Genomic DNA, 20,098 nt, shown 5'->3' with positions numbered 1-20,098 from the left:
ACCAAGAATCCAGTTTACTATGGAAAAGGAAAAGAACAATTGTTTACCCTTCCTAGCCACCTTAGTCACATGCCAGCCTAATGATACACTTGCCTTCACTGTATACAGAAAACCCACACACACAGGCAGATACATTCACAAACTCTCCCACCACCACCACCCCTCTCAACAATATGGCATTATTAAAACTCTTACCAAGAGAGCCCACAATCTTTGTTCTAGTGGAACTGCCCTCACTACTGAGCTTAACCGCATACACAGCAGCTTTCCTCTCCAATGGCTACAGCGATCACAGTATCAAAAAAATAATCAACTCCTCCCCCATTCCCCGTCCTTCTCGTCAACAAGATTTTAAAAATGCCATCACCATACCCTACATCCATGGCACATCCGAAAAAATAGCCAAGATTCTAAAAAAGTACAACCTACACATAGCATATAAGCCCCACCGCAAACTTGCTACCCTTATCCATTCTACGAAACATCAGCTCCCTCCTCTCTCTCTCTGCCTGGAGTTTACAAAGTACCCTGTTCCTGTAAGCTGGCAGACAGGCAGATCAGCATCCATCCACCTGGAGGAACACAAGTCTTACATCTGTAAACACAACTATGGCCATTCAGGCTTGGCTGACCATGTTTTGGACACCACCCACAGGGTTATCATGGAAGAAAACCACCATGCTCCACCACAGCAAATTCAAGAAAGAGAGACTTTTCTTAGAAGCAGCAGCAGCTCTCAGAAACCGACCAAATCTTAATAAATACGGTTGCATTAAGCTTCCGAAGATTTGGGAAACACTCATCACCAGAGATCCCACCTTACATTCCAGGCCACCTACTACTGCCCTTAGAGGGCGCTCTACCTAGATAGGACTTTAGTGTCACCCACGTGGTTGGGCTTAGTATTGTTTGTTATTTGTGTATATGTTACATTAATTGTTTTTGTAATCCCCGTAGATGTCCTAGTGACTAGGACGAAATATAGGAAGTATTAAATTCTATTTTAATTCTTTTTGAGTGTTGTAAAAAATCCATTAAGCCTCCAACATGATGTCCTCACATCACTTAAGCCTCTACACACAAATTAATGAATTAAAGGCATGGATGGAGGGTTGCCAGCCTGTTTGGCCAATTGGTTTAGCATATCTGCTCTCCAGCCGGTGTGGGCATGGATGTTTGTGATTGTGAAAATAGTAATGGTGGGCAGTAGATGCCTTTTGCGTAGTTGCTGTTCATTGTGGCTAGTGGATTGAGTGGTGGAGACAGAGTTATAGAATAGATGCCCTCCCTCGATGAGCCTTTAGACTCCCTGGAGGTGTTACATAATAGTAATAATAATAACACTCAGGCAGAACTTTCCAGTCACCCCAAAAAACTCATCCACATTAATCTGGGAATAACACTTAGTAATTTATATCTCTATCCTAACCCCATCTCTCCCTTCTCCCCCCTATTCACTATACTCTGCAAATTGCATTTCTTCAATATTTCTTGTGTATATTAAATTAGTGAGTCAGATAGGTGATGTCATTCTAGACATGTAAACAACCTTAATTTTCATCTTTGAACCATTTCTAATATCTCATCCTTTAGAAAACTATCATCATCAAATTCCTGATATGCTCCCTCATGGGGATACAGGATACTATGATAGTACTACATAAAAAAGTTACATCATTTCCTTTGATTTGCCTGTTTAAGAAGAATCTTGCAACAGCTCAAGTCCCAAAAGATTGGAAGGAATTGAAATTATTCCATTACACAAAAGTGTTGATAACGCTAATGCTACAAATTACAAGCCAATCTGTATATTATATCTGGAGTATGGTTAAGGTGTTGGAGAGAGCTGAGATAGAGAAGTGGATTAATAACGGCATTCTCTGTGATTGTTAAAGGGATGTCATATTTTGCCAAATTTCTTATGTATTGAACAGGAAAGAAGGAAAGACAGTGGTATACTGTGAGAAGGAAAGTGAAGAAACTTGAACTACTACTATTCATATAAAATTTAGCTGCTTATTATTTATTAAATTCTATCATTGATTATGCCATTTGTAAAAATAGACTGCCAGTGGTATCAAATTTCTATACTGAAATCTAAGCACACATATATTTTACTATGGGTTAAAATTACGACATGTTAATTACATCCCATGTTAAAATTACATGAATCACTCTCTGTAATTTTAACATGGGAAGTGGAAACTTATGTAAGAGCTTTAAAAAGTGATATGTTGATCTATAAAAGCAAGTGACTGTGACAGATTGAGAAGGCAAGTTGAAACAATGCCTTTGCATGAAAAACAGCATGAAGTGTAAGTTGGAACTAGTGAAATCCCATTGATGAAAAATTCGTTTGTCACATTTTCCAAATGTAAAGCATATCAATGAAAGTTTGAATAATGAAACATTTAGTACTACATCGTATATAAAAATCATAGACACACTATTAGTTTTCTTCCCGCTTTCAAGATTTTGCGACTTTAGAACCTGTTGTTAGATTTTTCCTAAATCCATTTAACGTTACTGAAGATGATGTACCCTAAAATTTCCAATTACTTTGAGCTAAGTAATACAGAAGACTTTGACATGGAAATAATTAATTTATAAAACAACATAATTTTAAAAGCTCATCATGATGACAAAATGTTCTGGAAGTTAGTAGATAGAAATACTTTTCCTATTCTGAGGAAATGCTAGCTAAAAATTTATTCATATTGTGCAACTACATACAACTACGAGACCCTGTTTTCAAATATGGCATATTTGAAATCAAAATATCGATCTCAACTTACAGACTCACATTTGGATAATTGTTTAAGAGTAGGTACTTCAAACTATATGCTTGATTATAAAAAATTAGCAGATGATGTACAAGGCCAGGTTTCTCTTTAAATCCTATTGAATTTATATTTTTTGTATTCAATTATTATTTTATTTTTTATGGTGTTTTATATTCATTCATATATGACAAAAATATGTTGCAAAAGCGAGTTAAATAAAATAATGTTAAAGTTTGAAATCTCATTTTTTCTTAAAAACAACTAATCATAGAAAGGAGATGTTGATAACAACAGAACAGACAACTCAGGTCTAGCCCATCATTTCGTGATTACTATTCTCCTTTGGAGAATCTTCTGCGGAACCATAAAGTAGAAATAAATTTCGTTGTCCATTTCTCCATATTGAAATTTGCCAATTGCCTTCCAATGAAGTTGATATTTGTGTTTGGTGTTGAATGCTATCGCTTGATCATGATTTCCTAAATATAATATCCTGTATTTCTTATTTGGTTAGATCTCAACTGTTTTGGTCTTCTTTGCCTCACTAATTCCAATTGTCTCCATGTGAACCTCTTCTAGTTCATCTGTCAACTTGATTTCCTTGCCTCTGAATACCTTAAGTTAATGATGCGTATCTTCAGTTCTTCCAACATGATTGTTTGAGGATTGACAGTTCACCCTTATTCTGCAACAAAAATGGTGCAGGGGGGGGGGGGGTTTTGCTGGTTGAAATTTCATGTTGTGCCATCATGTTTGTTTCTTGTTAACAAAATAAACAGTCACAAATGATTTGGTATTAATTCCAGACAGCAGCAGTTATTTATAAGAACTGAACTTGGTTTACATAGGATAATATATTACGTGAAAATTTATGTTCATTTCATGCGATATTTTAGTTGTGAATTTGTTGTCACCATGCTAAAATGTTTTGTTGCATTACTTAATTTAAGGGTAGTGTATTATTAATTAATAAATTGGTGGTTTTTCTTTTTATAGAGAGAACTATTTTCACGTGTAAAGGAAAAAATTCAAAAGAAACTTGATATTCCAGATAAAGAGTTTGAGAAGGTAATGATTTATGAAGTAATAAAATCTCTATACATATGTTGGGGATACATTTATCTCAACTCTCAGTTTATGAATATATAAATAAAAGTGTTATATAAAAGTATTGTACTATATTTGAATACAGTGTAACCTTGCACTGTGATGAAATTATGTAGGGTGGAGGTGAACTGATTATTTCCAGAAACATTTCCCTTGGCTTTATTCTCCAGATTTAATTTCCTCAGAAGTATCAACATTAGTTTTAAGCATTAAACAAATATATGATGACTAAAGTAAAATCCCTTGACAGCTTTTCATTTGATATTTAGTATTACTTTATAAAATTAAATAACAGATTTTAAAATGGAGGATATTATGGATCCATCCATATTTATAGAAACTTAAGTTCATTCTATATTGGGCTATAAAAACATGGATGGATCCATAATATCCTCCCTTTCAGCTCTATACTTCTGTAATTAATTAATATATTTTATATAAATTTTTGCATATGACATTAAAGTAGCTCACATTCTAGAAAACAGTTTTAATAAATTTGGCACTATTTATGAACTTTTGAAAAGTCAAAAGGGCACTTTATCACGCACTTCATATGATAAAGGCCCTCAGTGTGATAGAGTATGTGGTTTGTCTTTAGATCTATAAATCTGGATTGCTAATGAAAACATTAGAGTAAGGGCAGGTAGTTATTTGATTAGTTTTCTGTTGTGCTATGGATTTTTGGATGTTAGCTGTTTTTACATACAATAAAAATGTGTCTAATATATCTGGATCATGGAACTAAATAGTAAATAAATACATCATCTTCAGCAGACAGACCTTTGGTTTTAGTAAATCTTTGTAGAGTGCTTGATTCTCTAAGTGTTCTATATATGAATTGGCTTAAGGGATATGAGATAAACCCTTATTTTGTTTTTGTATCTTTTTTCCCTTTACATGTGAAATATGCACATAAATTTGAATAATTCAGCTATGTCTGGAAAGTAGGTGGGGTGGTAATATGGGTGTTTATCAAATCAAGAGTCTCTCTCAGATATTACTTTGCCATTTACTAATATAAATGGTGAAGCAATATCAAAACTAATCATGATGACTGAATTTTTTAGGACGCATTAATGCATTTTAACAGCCAGTAATCAAAAATCCACTACATCGTAAAAAATAAAGAAAGAATGAAATAATTGTCTGTCCTTCCCAGACACATTAGTCACATTCCTTTCAAATGGTTCATTATCTTTTTCTATTTATACACACTGGAAGGTGTTGACACAGTACAATACCACCACAGGCCATCACACCATCATCCAGCCCAACAGTACAGTTGCATGAAACACTAGCATACACAGAAAGAGTGCTGTTTGTTCAATTGATGCTGCTCTTGCCACAAAACTCGCCTCCAAAAATAGATAAATTACTAAGTGCCATTTCTACCCCCCCCCCCCCAAAAAAAAAAAAAAGAAAAGAAAAGAAATAAAATACAGAAGTCTACTTCTGTATCAGGGCTCATCTGAAAAGATAGGTCATAATGCCTTCATAAATATAAGCTCCACACAACGTTATCCAGAGTAGTACTTGCTAATTCACCTGAAGACAAACTCTGATCTTTATCATCTGGGAGTGTGTGAAATGTCCTGTACTTATGAAGTGGCTTACTATGGATAGGCAGGAAGATCCATTGATAATAATTTCAAGGAAGAACATAAGAAATCCATTTGCAATCATGAAGGCAAGTTGGGACTGGCAGACCATACTTTAGAAACTCCTTCACACAGGATGATTAGATTTAAGAAAACCAACGTGTGCTACACATGTCATATTAGAGAAGTCAGAGAAATTGTTTTTAGAATCAGCAGTTGCTATGAAACATTCTTTTAACTTCGACAGGTATGGCTACATTAAATTATCAAAAATCTTTGAAATTAACATTTTAAGATCAGCTTAATATTCGTAAACTCATCTAACAGTAGATGGTGCTAAATTAGGACTTTAGTTCTGTGTGTGTGTTCATTTTAAAGTTATCCCATTATAACTGATTGTTAGTGTTTGTGTAGTGTGATATCATCTGTGCTCTGGTGATAGTTATAAATCCAGTGAAATATCTGCTAAACATAGTCATTCAAACCAACTGATATATATTAGCATCTTATTTTTAGTTACATACTTCCCAATCTTCTTAATTGACATTTTATATTAATGATGCTTTTGACATGGTACACCAATTTAATAATTTGCTTTCATGTCTAGTCTTTTCATACTTAAGACAATGGATAGGTCATCTTCAGTTCTTGAACTGTACAAGGAAATCCAAAATAGAAATAACTACATCAATGCTAATTCATTCTCCTGTCCATAAATGGGATGACCATCAAAACTTAAATCCAATTTTTAAGGTCAAGTATTTGTATAGTATTTCTATCTTTACAAGAACCGTCAGTTCTTATATTGCATTTATAACATCTCATTTTTGGCTTATATGTTCTAGACCAGGGGTCAGCAAACTTTTGAGACAGAAGAGCCAAACCTGTCCCTCACAACAATTTAAAAATTATTCGAGAGCCATCAATATATTTTTACAAATAAGGAAAATTTAAAGTAATATTATAGTACATTTATAGCAATATATAACAAGTTATAATATTAATTATATCTTTATTAAATGAAGAAAAAAATCACACAAAAAATTGCTCTCATTGGTTTTAATCAGTGTGAACAATGAGCTTGCATTTCCTTAGAAAGTTTCTGTATGTGCGGTTTGTAATTAGTCTTTTTTAATTTAAGGCACGATTCCAAGTTGGCATCAGTAATTTGGTTCCTCAATTTATATTTAATGAAATTCATGTTAGAAAACGATTGCTCACATAAATATGTAGACCCGAAGATACTGAGAACACCAAACGCAAATTTTTTCAACTCATGATATGAGTCCGAAGACTATTCCAAGTATTGAAAATCATTGAGTCTGCCTTCTGTAGTTCTTTTATAGCAGTCTGCGTGCGCTGTGAAATCAGATTGCATTTTTCTTTTTCCAGTTCTTCTATTTTAGTACCAAGACGTACTAATTTTGAGCTCCATAAGTCTTTGCTCGTCAAGTCCAGCAATTGTATTTCAAAATTAGCTATGTCAATATCAAATGGAGAAAAATTTAATTCCTTCACATTGGCATTGAGAGGATTTGTAATAAATGCTAGAGTCGCTTTATTATTTCTGAATTCCTGAAACCTTTGAAAAAAAGATTCTCTCATGTTTAAAACTGCTGTCTTGAAATAATCTTTGTTAATGAGGGCATTGTTTTCGTGGCGATATTGAGAGAAGTTTGGGAAATGAACTAAATTTCCCCTGTCTAAATCTTCAGCAAACAGAATTAATTTCTTTTCAAATGAAATAACTTTCTCTAGCATTGAAAAAGCAGTATTTCCCTTGCCTTGTAATTTACGATTGAGCTGATTCAGTTATGATGTAACGTCCACCATAAAGTACAATTTTTACAACCACTGATCTTCTGTTAATTCTGGATATTGAACATCCTTGTTGTTGAGGAATAGTTTGATTTGTACTGGAGAAGATCTGAATACTCGCTGTCCATTTCACTTAGCAACTCTTTAAATTGTCTATGGTTAAGTCCCCTTGCTACAATGGTGTTGGTAATCTTAATTACCAATTCCATAATTTTACCAATTTCTTCTGTAAATGTTTGTGCACAAAGTACTTCCTGGTGGAGTATACAATGGAAAGTAATCACTTCATGATTAATTTTTCCTTTTAAAATTGAAACAAAACCCTTTTCACTCCCGTCATACTTTTTGCACCATCGGTTGCAATTGACACAATTTTATTGAGTGGGATATGATTTTTTTCAATGCATTCAAGAGTGGCATTTGCTATGTCCTCTCCATGCATTTAGCCTTTGAGTGGCAATAATCCCAGAAGTTCTTCTCTCGGACCCTCAGGTGATACATACCACACAAAAAGGATAACTGGGGCTGTGTCCTTGATGTCACAAGACTCATCTACCCCAATTGATAAAGCTGAAGCTAATTTAACATCTTCGACTTGTTGGTTGGTCACATTTGAGGACATTGTGACTGTCCTATCTGCTACTGTTTTGGCAGATAACGGTATGCTTTTAATTTTATTTAAAATCTCTGCTTTGTTTTTGAAATCCCGAAAAAGTTTTTCAGATGCATTAACAAAACAACATTTTATGTATTCACCATCTGTGAATGGTTTTCCTCTCTTAGCGATCTCCTGACTCACTACAAAGCTTGCAATATTAACATCATCGGCAGACTCTCTCCAATAATTAAATACAGAACTTGATTTTTCAACATTTTTCTGAAGTTCTTCAACTGCTCTCTTTCTCGTGTCACCAACAGGAAATTTTCTGACAAATGTGGCATGTTTTGTCGTGAAGTGTCTCTCCAAATTTGACTTTTTGTTGTGTGCCAGTTTTTCTTGGCAAATAAGACAGGTTGGAAGGCCATCTGAGTTCGAGATAAACGTGAAAGATTTAGTTTTAAAGCCACGATGCTCATCTGTTGTTTTTCTTAGTTTTTTCTTCGTAGTCATGTTGAAAAGCACCCTAAACAATATATTTTATTTAATATGTTATATAAATACATTATATAAAAAGAACTAAATGATTATTCAAAATAATAAATGACAATAATTCGAAAAATAATAAAAATAAATCTCGCCAGTAGCACGTTTTATTGTAACAGTTGCACGTGAAATAAAACACGGCAATCCCATAATTAGTGTGCCTAATGCGTTCTTTAAAACAGGTGCATTAATCGGGTATAAGCACTAATCGAATATAATAATCTATGGAAAAAAGTATAATTCGTTCCTCAAATGTCTTTTTTTACCCTTGATTTTTTTATAAAAGAATTAGGGTATGTCTCAGGGCCTAGTTAAAGGAAAACTATGAAGCTGAGAGACAATAAAACATATTCAAAATATAAATCTATTATTCTGGTTGGCATTCTGTTTCTTTTTTTTCCAAACAACTGCCTCTTCTGCAAATTTTCCTGCTTCTCTCTTCACAAGGGCCAGTCTCTAAGCATTGCTACTTAAAAGTTTGTAGGAACTTTTAAGTAGCAATGCACTTAAATGGTTGCACCATTTAAGTGCATTGCTACTTAAAGGTTGCACGAAAATATTTTAAATTTGTTTCTGTGAAATCTCTTTGGGCTTGTCAGTAATTAAATTTTCTTCATATTCTTCAGGATCTTCCCGCTGTGCATCTAAATTTTGCAGGTCGGAATCACTCAGTTTCTCAGAATGAGATTTAATTAACTTCGATTCATTTGAAAAGCCTCTAAAATCATTTGTACAATGTGGAAGAATGTGCTTCCAAATGGATCGCATATTGCTAGCAGTAATTTCATTCGACTTTGCGACTTTATAACCAGGCTGAGATTTCTCTGATTTGGCCAGAAAAGTCTTGGAAGGCATTGGCTTCTAAAAAAGAAGACCAGTTTCATCGACATTATATATTTGTTGGTCACAATAACCCTCTTCTTATACAATTTTCTTCAAATCTCTGGATAATTTGCGGCCACCTCCTTATCGGCACTTGCAGCTTCGCCTGTGATTAGAACATTATGTAGACTATTTCTCAAACCACCCAGCACTAACGTGGAATTGTAGATAGGAAGTTAATAATGATGTAAATTTTTCATGTAGTACTATCATATCCTGTACGCCCTTTGAGGGTATGTGGCAGGAATTTGATGATGATGATAAAAAATGTATAGATAGAAAATTTTTAAAATCTGTAACATTTATTTTTAAGATGTATATAGGTGCACTAATTGAATTTTAGAGGCGCACTAATCGAATTTCGGTATCGAAAAATTCACTAATCGCCCTAATCGAAAACGCACTAGTTGCAGACGCATTAATCGAGGGATTACTGTATATATGTATATATATATATATCAGTCGTGTGTTCATTTCGGTTGGGTGTGCTGTCATGTGGATTATGAAACTCGCACTACAAATTTCATGTTAATTTTACCATATGCATCGCCGTGCGTGAGCTGAAAATTTTCCACTGCGGGGAAGCTTGGAGACAAATAATTACATCAATAAACGTCTTTTAGCTTTTTTTGATGTAATTGTTTCTTCGTGTAAACTATAAATACATTGTGGTCATTTGGCATTGATTTTAATGATCTTTAATTCTTGGAAGAAAAAAAGGTATTCAGAATTAATAGATTTCAGCACAATTTCATATTAAAAAAAATTGACCGGCATATTTTATTCAAATGCAATTAATTGATTAATCCTAAATTAAATTATTTCAGTTTAAAAGCCAAAAAAAAATCATAAAACTAAGAAGTAAAATAATATTAAATTACATTAATTACACTTACCATTTAAAAATGTATTTTTTTTTTTAAATTTGTTTCACTATATTACGATTCACACTTCACTCTGTAATGCACACACAGGACAAACTAACTGGTCGTTCTCCACAAATCAGAAAAAGATGAACCAAAAAGAGGAACATGTTTTATTGCTGCAGTAAAACAGCATATCTTGCAGACTACTCAAAGAAGAAGAAACAGGTATAGCCATCACCTCTCATCATAATTGGCCCAATGCAATTAATTACAGGACAACTTTGAATACTTCTGCATAGAGTGGGGGAACAATCTGTTTTAGGATTTATTAGAAAACAAGAATGAAGGAGAATGCTATATTTGATTGGTATATTTGAAATACTGAAAGATGAAAATATGTGAACCATCATTTATAACACATGTAAGAATAGGAAAAAATAAGTGTGAGTAGAAACACTTTCATTAATGGTAAAGGATAATTATCATTTGTGATATGTGTGTCCTATAATTTGCTGGGTAGAGCGAATAGCACGATCCTATAAATTCTAAACATGAATAAGTGAATTTATGATGGCATAATTAAAAAAAAAACTTATGAAGAGAGTGAGAGAGAGAGTATTGCAGGAACAAATACGGTGGATGGAGCAGCAAGTGATCTCTTAAAATTTGTTGCATATGTTATGTGTATTTCTCTGGTTTGTCTATATTTGGCTGTGTTTTAAGAAATTTCTTTTGTTTGCTGAGACTCAGTATACGTAACATCCGATCATTATCCGGAATTATTAATTAACTTTAATTAATACAAAATAAATTGCAGAATTTTATTGAGACAAGTTTAAAAAAGAACATAGAATAAACATAGAGTTCATAAAAATGAACTCATAATTTGACATACACATTGTCGTATACAAATCAATATCAACCTGTTATCAATTTATTAATATCAATATATCAATTTATTAATGAGATTTTTGCTGTTGTACATTAGATCCCAAATGCTTATATCAGGTTCATATTTTGTCACTTTTACTAATACACATGTGGAACTAGATTCATCAGTCATTCTATTTCTTAAACTGTCTTTTATAAATGTTGTATTTTAGCTTGACAATTATTCATAAGACTATTACACTTTTTTTATATAATCTTTGTCAAGTAGCTTTATTTTGTCCTCCTACATGTTGCGCCAATTTTTCTATTGGCATCCTCAGGGAATACAAGCTAGTAAGCTAAAATGAAGGTTACAGACTAGGTTATAACTGATGGTTCTAATTCATACAAAAAATTGGTATTGTGCATGACAATGTGCGTGTCTCGTTAATGTGATTTATTCGTTATGGCTCATGATGTAATTGTTATGAAAGTTCATTTCTTTGATGTTTAATGATCTGATAAAAGTTTTCCAAATTTCTGGTAAAATTAGACCTTGATTCTTGTTTAGGTTTTCAGTTTTACGGGCGACTGTAGCTGCTTCTTTAAAGGTTCTTGAATGATAGTTATCTTCTGTGTATGGCATAAGGCTCTTATCCCACTCAATGTGATGGTTAGTAGAGGCAAAGTGGCATGAAAGGCTTGAAATGTCTTGTCTGTTATTTCTGACATATCCTATGTGTTCTTTCTTTCTCGTTTCAAAGCTTTTAAAGGTCTGACCTACGTAACTAATTCCACATGAGCAAGGTATATTATATACTCCAGAATACTTGTAGAATGAGTAAGGATCTTTTGGTGATCTTAAAAATTTCCGAATAGTGTTGATTGATTTGAATGCCACTCTGATCTTATGTGGTTTTAAAAGGTTAGCTAATTTTTTGGAAATGTTGCTGACAAAAGGAATCGTAATTGTATTGATGTATTGGACGTCATCACGTTGTCGATGTGGTATATCAGTAAAGAGAATCTTGTTATATAGTCTTTTTGGGTAACTATTTAAAGAATTGTTTAATACTATTATGATTATGGCATAATCATAAGAGTATTAACACACCTATGTATATGGTGTAGCATGTTGACAAATATAAAAGTATGCATTTAAATTAGTTATCAATCAAGGACTAATGCTAAAATATTGTAGTTTTCTCAGGCCAACATCATTAAATTAACTTGTGGTAAGTTTCATTGACATATCCCATTCTGATCACCAAAAATTTATATTATTCAGTATAAAATTATTGATTATTGTATTATTAAATTGGTTTTAATGATGTTGGCTTGAAAGAAGAAAAAAAAACGGTAGTGAGAAAAATATTTATGCATTGTAACTCACCATAGAAGTCAGCGGAGCAGGAGAAGCAGCAGAAGGATTTCGACTTGTCAGCGAATGCTTACCATCGAATATAACTTGCCCTCGCGTATAACTGGCACCCCTGATTTCACTTGACGAAAAAAGACATTAAAAGGTTTTGCATATATATATATACCTCCCACACATAAAACAACATGCCCTCCCCCAACAACCATTATATACTTTAGATGCAAGAAAAAAAAGTTTTATTGTATCCCTGAACAAGGTACAGAGGCTTTTGCAGTCTGTGTAATATATTTCTCAACAAATAGTGCAATTAGAGACAGCTGGAATAAAAACGGTGTAACTAATGAATCACATGTACCCTGTATAGGCAAGCAAAACCATATGTTGCACTGGAAACACAGTATCTAACTAAAATTATTGTCCAATTTTTCAATTACATGAAATAAGTGTTTGTTTGACTGCATTTGAAATTCTCAATGTCATTATCACAAAGGCTAACTTCAAATAAAATTCTACCACGAATTGAAACATGGCATATAATGCTTATGAGAGTTTCCCTTCCAGCTCAAATGCAAACAAGGCAATAAAAATCAACCAAGGGTTGAAACTTTGTATGAGTTGAACCCACCGGTAATGAGAAGTTCTGTCGGAACGATAAACGACACCCCGTCGTGAATGTCTTAAAACTAAGAAATATATAGTGAATGGTGTTATGACAGTTTTAGATGTTATGGAATTCAGTTGAAGAGAATTAGCATTTCAACTCAAAAATTGTCGGTTCCATTTGTCTTTGGGTCGCGTGATCTTTTGTTAATACCACACCAATCAAATTCATGTCTTCATAGCTGTTCCCTCCTGTAAAACAAAATTTAACTTGTACGTATTGTAACAATTAAAAAAAAAAGTGAAATAATTTATAAGCGTATAAAGGGATATCATATGTACGTTGTTGATGTGCCAGCAAAATTCTCGGGCATGCCACAGGTTCGCCACCACTGCTCTATAGCAGTGTTTCTCAACCTGTGGTCAGCGGACCACAGGTGGTCCACAGGCAGACTTAAATTAACCAAATAAATCTATATATTTTAATTCCAAACAAAACAAATTAAAATTGAATAAGTAAGTAAAAATTATATATTACATTCCTTGCTCCTGTGGTCTCGCCTACATCGGACAAACTTCACGGAGTTTGAAGATCAGACAGAGAGAGCACGTTGGTGATGTAAACCACAACAGAAGTATTTCTTACGGCTTAGCACATCATTTCTGTATATACGTCTAACCACATGATAGAGTGGCAAAATAGCTCCATGCCATATTTAACCGACGATTATAGACATCGTTTATTCAAGGAAGCCGCAGTAGTGTTAAAAACTGGCAGAAATCTCAACAGAAACCAGGGTACTATTCTTAACAGTTCATGGAAAAACCTCATCCTCTCTCTCTAAATCCATGTGAACTACAACTAGCTAGTAATCACATTATGCGTTTACAACAAACACGTGTGCGTGATAATGATTAAGAACAATAAGTCCACTCAGTCTCTGTCACGTGAACGTGCAACCTTAGCTACTAGAGTGTTTACAATGTTTTTAATGTTCCTTTCAATTTGCATTTACTAGTATTTTTTATACTTTTCCGTCAACGGCTTGAAAAAGGTAGCGAAATTGGTAGGCAAAGAATGTTAAAATATTTGTATATGGTCAGTATTAAACAATGAGTTTTTTATGCTCAAGTAAAAATTATTAAAATAAAATGAATACTTAAAAAAATAAAAATAGCGGCAGAATGTTCATTCCATGAACATTCTGCTGCTGTTTTTATTTGTAGTGGCAGAATGACAAGTAATAAAAGAGGGGTGAAATGAACAACAATATGATTTTTTTGCTTTAACCCTTCCTTGCTGTTTTGTCAGATTCGAAGTGAATACTGTTATCCACATGACCGCATTTCAACCAATTGCTTGTTGTTTATTGATTTTTATTGTTGAAGGTTTTCCTCCTTCAACCAAGGCTCGATATATCTTCAGAAGTGCTAAGTAATATTTGAACAAAGTGTGTTGTGAGTTAACCCAAGTATTTATATATTTTTCAGAAATCGCGAGACTGAAAGATAAAAGCATGCCATCAGTTGAGTTGAATTGCTAACACACGTGCGATCACTTATTAGTTACTTTGTTGCTCTGCAAATGACCTCAGATGTCGAGGCACCCTAAAACCTAATCCTAATTAGTCACTTTCTTTGGCTGCCATGCCTACCATGTGCTCAACCATCCTCTCCACTCCCTCTGTATAATCTTTAAAAATTTTATAAATGAAACTATGATAGTTGTATTTTTATTTTCAATTTTACTTCAGAGCCACATGTATGTACCCAAAGAGTGGCATGTGGCTTGCGAGCCGCAGTTTGCCGACCCCTGTTCTAGTCATATAATTGTCATAATTTTGTTTTGTGTATACAATACCACCACAACAAATGACCCAATTGAAACCAAAATGGAAGTAATTCAAGCAGATTTTAATAGCTGCTAAGCAGAAGCAGATTAAGCTGGCTCGTGGGTCCCTTGTAAAATTTTCCCCTTAAAAAAGTGTCTATATATATGTATATGCTGCAAAGAGAACTATGACTTCACTATGACAAAACATTAAACACATAATATGTGAATTAATATTTTTTTTTTCTTTTCAAAACATTGGAATAAATTTTTCTTTATAACATCAGCCATAAAATATACAGAAAAATGAAAATTACAACAAAATAATAAAATAATTTAAGAAAAAAAAAAAGAAAGAAATATATTGGAGTAAAAAGTTAAATAAATTTTTTTCTAGTAAATTCATCAATTATTTTTGAAGTATCAATGTTATTTAATACTTCTTGTTCCATATACAACAGTACCATACGGTTTAACCTTTCTTCTGACATATTACTTCTTAGGTAGCTTTTTACCCTTTTTAAGACAATGGAACATATTTCTTCCAATGAATTGAAAATAGGAATAGTCAAAAAATTTTTTTTAATTTCTACATTTGGAGAGTTGATGACATTTCAGCCTGGTATACTTGTATGGTAGTATTGAATTTTCTTTATCTTCTTTGAAACATAGTAGAAACTGTTCCAGTTCATTATCAAACTGCATCAATATCTGTATCGTTCTTATAGATCTCTCTTAATTTTTCCACATAGTTCCTTTTTTCTGGATTAGGCAAGCTTAAATCAAAGAATATTTAAAATTTTTCATATTTTCTTTTTTACTAGCAATTTCTGCTATCATACTGTCACAAATAACATTAAAATAATTAAAAATGCAATTTTCTTGTGATGAAAACAAATGCTTTTCTTCATTACTTTCATCAAAAAAATATTTCCTTTTTTGTGGCCTACGTATTTGATCCTGTTCATCAAAAGTTAAAGATGTCATATTAATTACTTCTTTTTCTACATTTAAAAATTTCATCACAGAATTGTTTAATGAAATTTTCTAACGATTTTAATAAAGCAGATCCTTTAAATAGTGTACACTCAATTTATTGCATTGATTTGCCAGTAGCACTACAGTTATTTTTTTCCCTGAATTTGAATCACAAATGTGGGATAAGGCCTCTTTTATATGTTTATAACCAATTTTTAATACCAGTACAACATCTGCCCTCACTAACTATCTAGTGTCAGATAATTTTTTTTTTTTGTTTTTACTGTTAAAGCATTTTCACACTTCTCCAACTTTCTACACAAAATTTGCCAGCGATCAGTGCAGTGATACAACTCTCTACAGCAAAATTGCCCACTAAATTTAAAGAGTGACTAGTGCAAGGAATGTAAACCGCACTCGGAGTCTGGTCTTTAATGTGTGCCTGTAATCCTGAGTGCTTTCTCAACATGTTCGCAGTGTTGTCATATGTTTGTCCTCAACAAATTTTAATATCTGTACCTAATTTTGTTGTATGTTCTTCAGTCAGCATGAATCCCAGAAATCTTTCTTTTATATCACCATTTGGCAATACATATCTTATAACAAGTGTCAGGTGTAGAGTCGAGTATAAAACTGTAATAATTTGCAGATATAATTTCTTCTACTATACGTGCTGATACATTTTCGCTAATGATGCCTATAAATTCATCGCAAATATTGTGTGACAAATAATTAATTTTTCCTCGTCCTTGATTGCCATATTTTGCAAATGTAATTTCAAAAAATTGTCATATTCACTTAGGTATTCCAAACATGCCAAGTTGTTTCCTTTTCTGTTTGAGTTTTGATCTTCGTCGTGACCTCTAAATGCTAGTCCTAATCAACTTATTAATGTTATAGTTGATATCATTCTTCTCAACACTTGTTTTTAATAACTCTCTTCATGTTCTCTCTGCTAATAACAGAATTAGTATCAACTCTGTTATAAGTTGAAGATCTTTTATATATAATACACCTAGGTGACATACTTTCTTTTGAAAGTTCATCGTCAGACAAAGTTGTAATAATAGTTTTCCAGTTTTGGAAACCACTAATTATCTGAATTTCAATGTGGAAAACATTTTGCAAGGAAAGCAATATACATACTTCCTTGTTTCTGAAAAGACCATCCAATTTCTCTCTTCTTTAATTCCATTTGTTTTTCTACTCCAAAAATGATTGTACAAAACACCTCTGTTATACATTTGATCCCTATCATTATACACCAATTTTAAAGATTCTATGTTTCCAACTTTTTTGGTTTGTTTACAAGTTTATGATCAATCATTGCATCAGATAACACTCTAGTCCAAAGAGCTATATCATCATTTATGCAAGACTCTGATTTGATAAATTCTCTTGAACTATCCTTTAGCATTTTAATTTTTGACATTTCCTCTTTATTATAGGACAGTGTTTCAGTCTCACATTTATCTTTGTCTGCTTCTGTAGATAGGTTTTCAATGATAGGGTTGTATGATGAAGATGGGTTACTCATCTATATTGAAGACGAGAATTATGCATAGCATTTTTCTGGTCTTGAAAAATTTCTTAACTTCATCTTAATTTTTTTTTTTTTTTTTTTTTTTTGCTCCAGATTGATATTGTTTCATTTTTATTAATTATATATTGGGTTTTATCCTTTATCCAAGTGTAAGCAAACAAAGTTTGTGCCTGAAGTACTTTCAGGGCTGGGGAAACTCGTGGTTAAAGGTGGTATAAGTTCTCATCACTTGTCTTAATATCTCTAATAATGCAAAGCATATCTCCTTGCAGACACATGTTACTGCTGTGCATTAAGGGAAGGGCCACTATCCAGACTGGTTTCGACCTTTATTTAGGTCTCATCAGTGGGAGCCAGACTCAGAGGTCAAAATCAGTCTGGGTAGTGACCCTTCCCTAATACATAGCAGTATACATGTCTGCAAGGAGATGTGCTTTGCACTATGGGTAGTGCCGGATTTACGTATAAGCTAAAAAAGCTACAGCTTCGGGCCTCACAATCTGCCGGGGCCTCAAATAAAAAAAACAAAAAGACCAGCTGACTGATGTAATTTAAAACAGTAGGGGGCCTCTGGGTTTTGTATAGCTTAGGGCCTCAGCAAGTCTAAATCCGGCCTTGACTATGGGAGATACTAAGGCAAGTGATGAGAACTTATACCGCCTTTACCACGATGCCCCCAGTCCTGAAAGTACTTCAGGTGCAAAATTTGTTTGCTTACACTTGGATAAAGGATAAAACCCAATATATAATTAGTAGCATAGCCAAGTGAAAAAAACTTCCATAAGTTTCATTTTTATGTTTTTACATTTTTAATATGTGAATTTTCAAGCATTAATGAAATGGTTAAAAATTAAAATAATCAATACTTATAAATAATAAGGATCATACTTTGTCAAATATTATTTTTATATTATTAATTATAAAATAATAATGAGGTTACCTCTGATGACGACTGGGAGATGATGAAGATTGAACTGGTTTGCAACATGCCAACACTTCTTTTACTATTTTTGCACTTTACAGAAGTAAAAAGGAAAAGTTTACCTGTTTGTTGCTTGTGAATTGTCCCACATTGTGTAAAAGTGAAGGTAGCCAGCAACAGTATGGATTCAACCATTTACTTTCCTTGGGATCCATATATCCTTGTATTCAGTCAGGCAGGGGACAGAAATCTTAGACTTGACTCTTTTACCAGTAGTTGTAGGGAAAAAAATAAAAATAAATAAATAAAATAAATGGGACGATTCCCGAGTATTACACTATTGAATTGAGTTTTTCTAGGAATAGAGTTTCTCTTTTTAGCTCAGTAAAGTGCAAAGACGGTAAAGGAAGTGTTGACACTCTGCTAACCAGTTCAACTCTCACCATTCCCATCGTAAGTCCATGGCCATCTAGTTAAGCACTAAAATATCCTTGTTTTTTAACTCTATTTTATTTTATTTTATTTTTTGTAATTTACTTTTAAGAAAATATTATTTACTGTAGTATGCACTTGTTTATGAATTCTTTTTATTTCATTTTATTTATTTTTTTGACTATTGATGAAATCTCCCTCCGTCTGCAATGTTTTTATCAACATATTTCAACATAAAAAATTGATAGAATGTGAAATATTCTGGTTGGCCGAGTGGTTAGCTTATCAGCTCTCCAGCCAAAAGCTGCGGATTTAAATCCCACCGTGGGCATGGATGTTTGTGATTGTCTGTGAAAATACTAATGGTGGTGGTCAGCGGTAGATGGCATTGATGGTGAAAGTAGTTGTAGTTAGTGGATTTGAGTGGTGGAGACGGAGAGTTGTAGTAGAGTAGGTGCCCTCCCTCGAGGTGTCATCTAATAATAATAATAATATTTTTTGCAAACAGATAAATCTCTAATTTTTTACATCCATAAGCAAAAATAAACGAAATTGCAGGAATGTATAAATATGAGAGTTAGAAATTAGTTTCCCTTAAAAAATTGCTTCCTATATTTTGTAAATTGTAATTAAATTGAAAGTTTATCTCATTCACAAATGATATTTAAAATTATTATGACTCTTTATACTTACCAATAAAAAATTTCACAAATATAGAAGAGTAACAGCGAACAACGAACTTCAATTTTTCATAAAAAACAAAAAATTATTAACCTCCCAACCGGCTGAGGTGGATGACATAGCCAGACCACCCTAGCATTTTTCATGGATCAAAATATCCTCGGCATTCTATCCTTTAGCTTCCTGTAATTATCTTCCTCCACCGTTAATCCCTCAATGGCAAATTTAGAGCCATGAGTGGATTAACGGGAATGGAGCAACCTTTCTGTCACTTGAATTTACGTGCACTGTGTTACTTGGAATTTCCTTTACCGTCCTTCGATATTTGACCTATTTTGCTGCACAAATTTATTGTTTCTCTTCCCTAAATAAAAATGAATTTCACATGTGTGAAAATAAATAATCGATCCTGAAATAACAAGAGATCGTGCTTTGTAATGAATTTATTTAGTAGTAGTAAATTGTCTGTCTTTTATTCTTCAAATCAGTGCAATGGAACAAGACAATTTATGTTTTTTCATTTGAATGACAGTATAGAAGCAATTTTTTTTTGTGCATTTTCCAATGTTTGTTTGCATTGAAAATTATGTTAAATATTTATATTTTTAAAATAAATTTATGAAAATAAATGACCTTTTGCTTTTTCTTCCCTTGCAAAATAC

The 20,098-nt window shown here is 33.0% G+C and overlaps 1 protein-coding gene across 1 annotated transcript in view; it reads left to right on the top strand.

Annotated features, from left to right (window-relative positions):
• The window catches only part of Usp7 (Ubiquitin-specific protease 7), a 747,694-nt gene that overhangs the window by 686,431 nt on the left and 41,165 nt on the right, over positions 1 to 20,098 (top strand). Inside the window, exon 30 of the mRNA XM_090397965.1 lies at positions 3,780 to 3,851. Coding sequence (XP_090254091.1) covers positions 3,780 to 3,851 — 72 coding nt within the window. The remainder of the gene's footprint in view (positions 1 to 3,779; positions 3,852 to 20,098) is intronic.

This window comes from Typopeltis vanoorti, chromosome 9 (assembly GCF_054136105.1).
Source record: "Typopeltis vanoorti isolate ZY-2024b chromosome 9, IOZ_Tvanoo_1.0, whole genome shotgun sequence".
NCBI lineage: Eukaryota > Metazoa > Arthropoda > Arachnida > Uropygi > Thelyphonidae > Typopeltis > Typopeltis vanoorti.
This window is presented reverse-complemented; position numbering and strand designations above follow the sequence as displayed.